This window comes from Ursus maritimus, unplaced genomic scaffold, assembly GCF_017311325.1.
Source record: "Ursus maritimus isolate PB19 unplaced genomic scaffold, ASM1731132v1 scaffold_2, whole genome shotgun sequence".
Taxonomy (NCBI): domain Eukaryota; kingdom Metazoa; phylum Chordata; class Mammalia; order Carnivora; family Ursidae; genus Ursus; species Ursus maritimus.
Genome location: NW_024424452.1, coordinates 57584600 through 57594382, shown reverse-complemented (window position 1 = coordinate 57594382; position 9783 = coordinate 57584600). Strand labels below are relative to the sequence as shown.

General features: G+C 31.0%; 1 protein-coding gene across 2 annotated transcripts in view; it reads left to right on the top strand.

The window, feature by feature from the left end:
* The first annotated feature begins 4642 nt into the window (after positions 1-4642).
* Positions 4643-9783, top strand: part of BRINP3 (BMP/retinoic acid inducible neural specific 3) — a 361285-nt gene continuing 356144 nt past the window's right edge. The window contains exon 1 of one of the 2 annotated variants that reach the window (XM_008685663.1): positions 4643-4878. In XM_008685663.1, the coding sequence (XP_008683885.1) occupies positions 4643-4878 (236 nt within the window). The remainder of the gene's footprint in view (positions 4879-9783) is intronic. The other variant, XM_040636019.1, reaches the window with a different exon arrangement.

Here is a 9783-nt window from a genome sequence, read left to right as displayed (position 1 = left end):
ACTAATATTTACCTTTTTATTGTGGTTTTCTTCATTAGTAATGCTACCAAAAAGAAATAAACTATAACTATTTGGAAAAACTATTGAAAATTTACAGTTAAATATATATTTTAATTCTTCCATCATTCATCTACTTATACAGTGTTTATTTAGTAGATATTTACTTCAGAGCTAACATTTATTCTAATATGTAAAAAAATACCATATATTTTATGATATATGGTAATATAATAATATGTTATATATTTTAATAGATTCTGGGAGCATTATATACAAATATATTTATTTTATAATAATAAAATGATTCTAATATTTATATTTTTGTATAATAATATACATCCCATTAGATTATAAAGGAAGAACATGGCTTTTTAATAAATGCAATCATTTTGGGAATTGGAGACTTTATTTTCAAGATTTAACATTTTATACTTACAAACTTCAATATTAGTGATAATGCATGTGAAGGAACAATTTAATAGAGCAGTGTAGCAGATGCTGAAGATGAGGAATATGGAAAATCAGTGTATAATCTGGAGCAAAGGAGTCAATTTTCCTTAGACCCTTTTCCATAAAAAATATGGGATTGAGAAAGAGAAGTAGAATATGTGATAAAATGTAAACAATAGGTAAATGTGGCTGAAGGATATATGTGTTTACTGTACTAGCCTCTCAACTTTCCTGTGGGTTTAAAAATTTTCAAAATTAAAGAAAAAGAAATCTCTTTGACACAATTATTTTATGAAGCTTTTTTGCATATGCAAGATTGTGAGTTTTTTTTTCCTGAGAAATTATTTTGAACATGTTAGCCGCAAAAATCAGTTCAAATGCAAACTTAAAAGAAATAATTATATAGTATGCAATATTAATTGTTCAATAAATAGTAATAATTAGTTTTGAACATTCAACTAGACATTAGATAATGTGGTCTAAAAGATGAACCTCTATGACATGACCCACCAATCTAAAGGATATTAAGTCTAAGTCAGTAATTCACAATCTTCTTCCTATCTTTGTAATTTCTGTTATACTATAAATTCATTTATAATTTTATAGAAAATAGTTTATAAGTTCCATTATTTTATGAATTTCAAATACGTATGATATGCCAGTATTTTAGATAAAAATAATGCACTGCCACCTGGAATAGGATTAAGGAGAGCTAATGAGGAGAAAGAGTAATTATATACTAGAATATATATTATATATAATATATTACATAATATTTTATGTATTTATTATATGCTTTAGTGCGTATTACTATATATCTAACTTCCTTTGGTATGTTTTCTTCTGCATGAACTTTTTGAGTATTTGCAAGTAATAAAGTTGTGTGAGTTGATAATGTTTCCACCAAATTTTATTTTAATCTATTTTAAACTATTTATTATCAATATTTAAATATGTGATATTCCAATATTTACTGCCTCCTTTTAATTTTTGAAAAGAAAAATTTGATCAATACCATTTTTGATCAAATGACACTTTTTAAATATGAACTCATGCTTTCTGCTTTTTTAATGTTTTGTTGTTTTTGTTATTCATAAAATACACCCTTACACGTTTCAGAATATACTGTGCATTGACATTGTAGTTTCCTTAGTTGGCCTCTTAGGCACTTAGTCAGAAACAGTAAATTCAAGATCATTTTGCCATTTCCATACACTCCAGGGAGTTAAATTGGTGAATTCACTTAGTTTAATAATTCTTACTTCCTTTCATTGGACCTCATGATTCCCCTTCCTTAGTAATACCTCTAAATGTAGCTGTTTACTTCAGTAGTGACCTCCAAGATTCCTCAAAGAAACCCTACTTACTACTCATGAAATTGCCAATCCATATCATAAATTCATCTCTCATACAAGGGTATATATTGTTATTAATCAAAACCAAATAAAGGAACCGATTCAGGCTGTTCAGTAATAATTTAAAATTTGCTACTCATTTACAAATGTGCATTTATCTGATTTTGTAACAAACTAGGTGAATGAAGTCCTTTTTTGGGGGGGGAGGTGAACATTGAGTCTAACGGCCACTTGTCCTAAGGATCTTTGGAAGCATACATCCTTGCCTTAATGTATTCTAACACTACTTTTCTCCCTGTTTTGTAATTCTTAAAGGCAGTTTCTCAAAGGCGGCTTGAGTTGAAATGTCTGGTATCATAGTTTGGTTATTTTTCATGTTTTTAAAAAGACCTTATGATTTAAAGAGATCCCCAAAATTAATACAAATTTGGACAGGATTGATATTCTCATATCATTGCTAATAAACTTTCTTTCAGAAAAACCCATTACTGAACAGAAGTGGGAGCATATACTCAAATCAGAAGTAGAAGGAACAGAAATAATTAAAACCTAATACTAACATTTTTAGGTAGTTCTCCCACCCATAATATAAGAAAATCTTCCCATTTTCCTCTGTGTCGAGATTAGGAAATATGACAACAATGAGACATCTTCAACACATTTGGTAAAGAAAAGAATAAATACAGTGGTTCTGGCCAATTATATATTGAAAAATCACAGAATTTTAGAGATCTTAAATGCCATCCAAGTTAATTGTATACTACTTTCTTAATGCTGTGTGTCTTACAAAATCATGTGCTGGAGCAAAGAGTTAGGTTTAATTTTATGGTATATAATTATATGATTTCATATCAGCATGAAATACACTTTGAAGCATTCTTAATGTCCTTCCAACATTCTAGGCACTATTCTAGGTGCTTTACATAAGAAAATATAACTTTTTTGTGATAATGATTAAATGTTTCTAGTTGGAATATATTTGATCAGCAGAATAAAAATATGTGTTTAACAAAGATAAATATTTATTAGTCATAAGGGATTATACTATACCATTAAATTTAGTAATAATTCTTAGTTTATGAATATAAAAGAAATATATTAATTTTAAGATAAGTAGCATAGTTCCCACACAAGAAACAATATCTAAAAGTACTTATTTTCTTAATCAACATTAGAAATTATGTATTGAATGATTTTCAGTGCCACATTTATACAAGTAATTGATGGAGATCTGGAAACTCCCAACTAATAGTCCAAAATCTTTCTATTATATGATGTCATCCTTTATAATGATAAATAATTTTTAAAGTGTCTTTACTTGTAAGACTTCTGTTGTTGTTTACAAAAAGGGCATTGCTTAATCATCACAGTAGAGCAACTCACATGGTTGGGGCAACTCAGTGTGCAGGCATTGGTCCTTCTAATTGTGTAGTGTGTATGACTGGATCTGATGACCTAGGTCCGTCATATTATACCATTGTTTGAAATACTTTATAGTTGTAAAATTATTGCTGTATGCCTTTCATGTATAAATAGTGTAGAATTAAATTATGAATTATAGGGTTATAACTAAAAGCAAATTAAAAATATCATTGCCCTATCCAAATAGCAGAGAAATATGGCAACTATTATAATTAAAATATTTTATTTAATACTGTGCATTTTGATTGCTTTCTAAAGACATTTTGCTGACTAAAAACTCTCACAATCAAAACTTTTTCATTAGTCAGCATTTATATGTTGCGTAGTTCTATGTGCTATAAATAATGATATTTGAAAAGATTGGTGAAGAGGAAAGTAAAATTGAATTCATATATTTGTAGAATATTTTGTGTAGTATATAGACATTGCATCAGAGGCTCTGTGTAAAGTCATTTATACTATACCACACTGGGATTGCACCTCCTGTTACTTTATTTTTGAATGCCTATAAAATTAATGTATTTGGTTTCATAGTTTATGTATAATCTGCATTGTCTTAGTTTTTGTATGTATATGAATTTTGTAGATATGCCTGTTTATCTCATGAATAAGACATGGATGCACTTAAAGTTTTTTAAAGGTCCTAGAAATAGTTTAATTATGGTTCTGCTTTAATAATCAGGGAGGCTTGTCCTTAATAGAATAATGGAAAAAAATATCTGAGAAAACACACAGACCTCCCCTCTCACCCATCACCCCCACACATCCATCCATCCATCTATATACACAGATTGATAGATGATAGGTAGATAGACAGACGGATAGACAGACACACACACATATATAAACACAATAATTTATTTATGTATTTTTAGGCCCACAATTTTATTCCTTTTTATTATTGATGTTATGGAAATAATTACCCGAATATCTTTAATTCATTTTTGAAGCATTTTTCTAGAACAATTAAGTAAACAGTAAAGTACCCTTAATATTAAAATTCATAACAAGATTTATGAGATAATTAAACATATTCAATACTTATTTTGAAAGTGTCCAATGTTATGAACACTTAAGCAAAAATGAAGTATTCGTCAAAACCAATTGTGGCTATATGACAGTGTCATGACAAAGTCTGTTATGACTCAGTGACTTACTTTCCAATGAATACAAAAGGACACAAAGTCTGAAAGACATACAGCTTTGGGAAAAAAGATATTTTATTTTAGTTATTATTCACTCTTGTTATTTAATTTAAAACAAACGATATTAGATTTAACAAAAAAGGAATTCCCCACCTCAGCACCTTAACTGCTAGAAAAGAATCTTCTAGGGGCTAACTAATTGCCTGTGTATTTTGTCTAGGTGTTGAGGGAAAGCTAAGAGAATGAAGGCTCTAAATCCCCAGTGGAAGCATGATATGGCGGAGCAGAGCTGGTGCTGAATTGTTCTCTCTGATGGCTCTATGGGAGTGGATAGCCCTGAGTCTTCATTGCTGGGTTTTAGCGGTTGCTGCTGTTTCGGATCAGCATGCCACAAGCCCCTTCGACTGGCTCCTCTCTGATAAGGGACCCTTCCATCGCTCACAGGAATACACAGATTTTGTGGACAGAAGCCGGCAGGGATTTAGCACAAGATACAAGATATACAGGTATGAAGCAAAGGGAAAGCAATTATAGAGATATCTTCCTTGAAAGTTGTGTGTAAATAAGTTTCTCTAAGGGAAAGTTTCAGATGGGAAAGGGTTATTATCAGAAGGGTTATTATTTACCATTTACAATAGTACTGTTTTCTTGTTATTTAAAAGTATTTCTTATAGATGTAACAAGCTATTAAAAACAAACAAACAAACAAAAAAACCCAAGAAACTAGTAATGGTGACCAGTTGTGCATCTTTCTCAAATTCTAGGAATGTTACACTCCCAAAGTAAATTCTAATTAACTTTGAGGTCGAGTTTATCATTTTAAATAGTCAAATGTTTAAATGAATTTTCTTGAGATTCCTTTCTACCTTATACCATGATATGTTACCTTTTTTTTCTTTAGCATAACTGGAAATGGTATCTTCTACTAGTCACTGAGAAGTTGAGTCACCTCATTCTTTTTCCCCTTAAAGGTAAAAAGGAGAAAATGGCGATGGGTTAAAAAGAAGTAGCAGATAAATGTGACATGCTAGCAAAGGCCAAGAAAAAGGAGGTGATTGAGATATATGGCCTTTAACTTTCGCTGTTCTTCTATATTTGAATCTAAATAAGTTACACAAAAGGAGTCATATATTAAGTCCAACAGACTGTCTGCTTCCCCCAAGCCCAGTGAATCCATTAAATAGAGGAGTGTACAAATGGTTGCCTGACTGGATTAGATTGTATTGATCTTTGCCATAAAGAATGTTTTATGTAAAGTTATCAGTTTAGTTTGTTTCTTCATGATAGAAATTTACAATTCCCAGCAGTTGGTTTAGCATTTATGTAGAAGCAAAACTTAGTATTGTATTTTTGTGTCTGTATCTATGTAGATACTGTTATATAAATATTTTATTTTATGTTGTATGTGCACCAGAGGGCACTGTGCTTCTGGTCTGTATGTAGTCTTTTATACAGCATTGTGAGAAATTTATAAATCTTATCAGCAATGCATATTTACAGAACAGACTGAAGGTACTGAACAAGTTCCATGAAATCACACTGCTGTACATGTGTATGTGTGTGTATGTGTGTTTAATAAGAAATCCCTTCTTCTAGGCAGCCAGAGCATGGTCACAAGTCCATAAAAAAGACTTATTCTAATTTAAAAAAAAATGACATGACAAATATTAAAGATTTTCTTTCTGAAATGCAGCAGGAAACAGTCAATATAATATGATTCTAGCTTTATTCCTTTTTATGTGTGTTTGTTGGGTTAGCCAGATTTCCTTTACAAATTGTGTGGAGCTACTTGAATTTAAGACTGTAAGAATGTCTAATATTTCAGCATTCTGCAAGAGGATTTTTAACAGTCTGTCAAACAAACTAACCCAGAGCATGTCTCCATGATCTATTGGCATCTCTATTGGGAGGTCTGGGATGTTGTCTGGTGTGTGATTGTTTGGCTCAGCTTATTGGTCGATGAGCTGTGAGTTGAAAACATGGCTTGACATGTCTTTAGAGGTTCTAAGTTGAATGAAAGAGACATTATTTGGATCGCCATAGTGAAAGGTAAAGAAAAATACTGCCTTGGGATGTGTTCGCAAAGCTCATATATTCCCTTTAGTCTTTATGGGACTGTATTCTTAAAGACCTTCATTAGCCCTATACTCCTCATCCTTCCTATGTTTTTGCCTTTGTGGTTTGAATAAACACGTACTGGACTTGTCTGTTTATAAACAATGGTATACGGGCACCCCGTTAGTCCTGCCCAGAGCAAACTATAACTTCTTATGATACCTTTGAAACATTGCTTAATGATGCTATATTTGTTGATGGTTGTTGTACCATGAACAATATAATACATTTATAAGGGTCCATTCTGTGTCAGAACAGTGAGATATTTCATTTATCCAACTAGTATTTACCTAAATTTCAGAGAATTCTATTCACCTATGCATCCAATATAATGGGTCAACAATTCTCCTGGTGAAGTTAAACTTGTTTCTGACATATTAGAGGATCTCAAATCCAAAGATTAAAGTAGATTTTTGCTGCTGGTTTTATTTTTAAAAATATTTGTCTTAAAAAATAATTATTAGAGACTTTATCTTTTATAAACGTTTGCCCTGAAATACAGAATTTGTGAGTATTGAAGAGACACAGCTGGAAAATTAATATTTTTCTATATTAAGCACTAGATTAATCATTTTAAAAGACCACATAATTTCAAAAAGTGATCAGCCAAAGTCTGCTAGTGTTTATTTTTACCGTCATAAGCTCCTTTATGTAGGTGTTGCATTGATATAGTTTCTGAAAGGCATTAGTTCTAAATGTAAAATGTATTAAGCCTGTTAAAATAATTAGGTCAAATCTCTTTCAGTTGTCTTCATTTTATCTCCTTCTCCAGCAACATATTTTTCTTTTCACCTCAAATGTAGAATAGTAAGATCATAACCATTGAACATTATTACTAGGATCATAGTCAAGGCTTAGAGGGGGAAAAAAGTGCCATTATTTTTTTGACAGAGTGCATTTTTGTCAATTAACAAGGCTTTTCTTTGTATTTTTAAAGTGTTATAATTATAAAGAATTTTTAGATTTTAATCTGAAACAACACTATGACTTAAGAAATGATTATTTTATGAGTAGATCATTGAATTGGAAGATCTAGAATGAAATTGCTAACACTTGTTAGTTGTTCTTTAAATTCTAAATATTTATTTTAGACAGTTATTCATATAGTATTTTATATTTCACAATATAAAAAATTTTAAAAGTAAATATTGTGCCAGCCTTGAATTGAAAAATTGAAATTCTCAAATTAAGTAAATTAATTATTTCCTTTGAATTGTTCCCAAATTCAACATTTATTATTAAAGTTTATTAAACTCTCATAAATTTTATAGAAATGTTTAGTTATATGAGCAGTATATGCTCCATTATAGTTTAGTATCTATACATGCATTCGTGTGCAAAAATAAAATTTTTGCTTGTTTATTGTTTACAAGGACCTTCCATATTTTTATATGTGATTTTTGCTATTAGCCTTTCATTGATGGCATTATTATTATTTTTTAAAGATTTTATTTATTTATTTGAGAGAGGGAGAGAATACGAGGGGGGCAGTGATGAGGGGCAGAGAGAGAAATGGACTCCCTATTAAGCAGGGATCCCAACTTTGGACGCTATTCCAGGTCCTGACTCAGAAACATGGGGCTCCTGATGTGGGGCTCCATCCCAGGGCTCTGAGATCACGACCTGAGCTGAAGGGATACGCTTAACTGACTGAGCCACCCAGGGGCCCCTCATTGATTATTATTATATCAATTTCAAAAAGCTAACGTTCAGAGATTTTAAATAATATGTCTACAAACAACAAACATTAAAAAAACCTTACATTTCTAATTCAAATTCAGTGACCATTTTACTACAATTAAAAAAAAAAGAAACAAAAATAGAAGCCCCCATAGAAAATTGACTAACTTTTTGATATTCAAAAGTCAAATCCATTGTACCACTCTTGTTTCTATGTTTGCATGTATTAGTCAGTTTTGCTCAGTATATATATCCTCTCTCTAATATGCATTCTCTGTTGCCAGAGACCTAATAAAATTGTGTTGGACTGTTGCATTGTAATATTAGTTTCAGATGTAGCATTTAGTGATTCAATACTTACATGATTTCTCTCTTTCTCACCATGTTTGGAAATGGTAGTTCCCCAAAAAATATGGTAGATAGTGAGTTGCCAGTTAAGTATGACCCATATAATATGTGGGACATACTTACACTAAAAAAAAAGTCATTCATGTTATTTAAATTACAGTTTAGCTGGTTGTAATGTAATGTAATGTAATTTATCTGCTCTATCTGGTAACTCTATGAGGAAAAAGGTGATTACTAACATTGATGATTATGTACCAGTGACAAGGGCTCTCAGAAGTAAATTAGGAATAAAAAGAGAAAGAGCCCTGAATGTAGTCAGTAGAGTTTCTCATGGACTTTTTTGTTCATCCTTTTAGAGAAATTAATGTCAGGGTAACTCCTGCATTAGATGAAGAGAGCTACACACTGACAGTTAAGCCCAAACTTCTACGAACCAGTGCACTCTCCAGCAAACGAAGAGTGAGTGGGAAAAAGTGACTCACATACTATCTCTTGGCAAACTCTACATATTGATAGAGCTCTCCATTCTGTATCACATAAATAAAATAAGACAGTAATAGCACCTTTGGGTTTGCAGTGTATGACAGAGTGCCTGTCACATTGTAGGGAGACCATGCTCACAGAAGGAATAAAGGAACAAATAAAAAATGGGTAGAACAAAAGGAATAAAAAAATTACCATAAAATTTACCAAAAAAATAAAGGAATAAAAAAAACATAAAGAGATGACCTCTTTATGTTCCCCCCTCAATACGCACATACACAAGTATTACACACATGTATACTTTGTCTTCTCCAAAGGTTGTAGGAACTGTGAAATCTACAAAACAGATGAGATGGTAAGGAAAAAATAATCTGAAAAGAAAAAGAAATTGGAAAAGACAGCATATAAATCAAATGCAAAAGAATGCAAATAAATCAAATGCTACAATAAGAATAAAATCTGTATTAAAGACCATTACATACAGTAAGTGTAAAAATTGCAAGGATGCTTAAGAAATTGCATGGAAATGTTAAAATATAATTCTTGGAGGATACAATATTTAACATGAAAGATCATGATCAAATCACATGGGTCTATAAGCTAAATTGGTAAAAATAAATACCTAGAAGAAAAGCCATATTAAAGACAGTAAGATCTTTAAAAAATTTTAAGTGAAGAATCAAAATGTATATTTACTTAAATTCTGAAATGTAGAAACGGGAAAGATTAAGTTTAAATGCAAACCTTAAGGGTAACAACTGGTGGATACAAAAAGCATCATATCT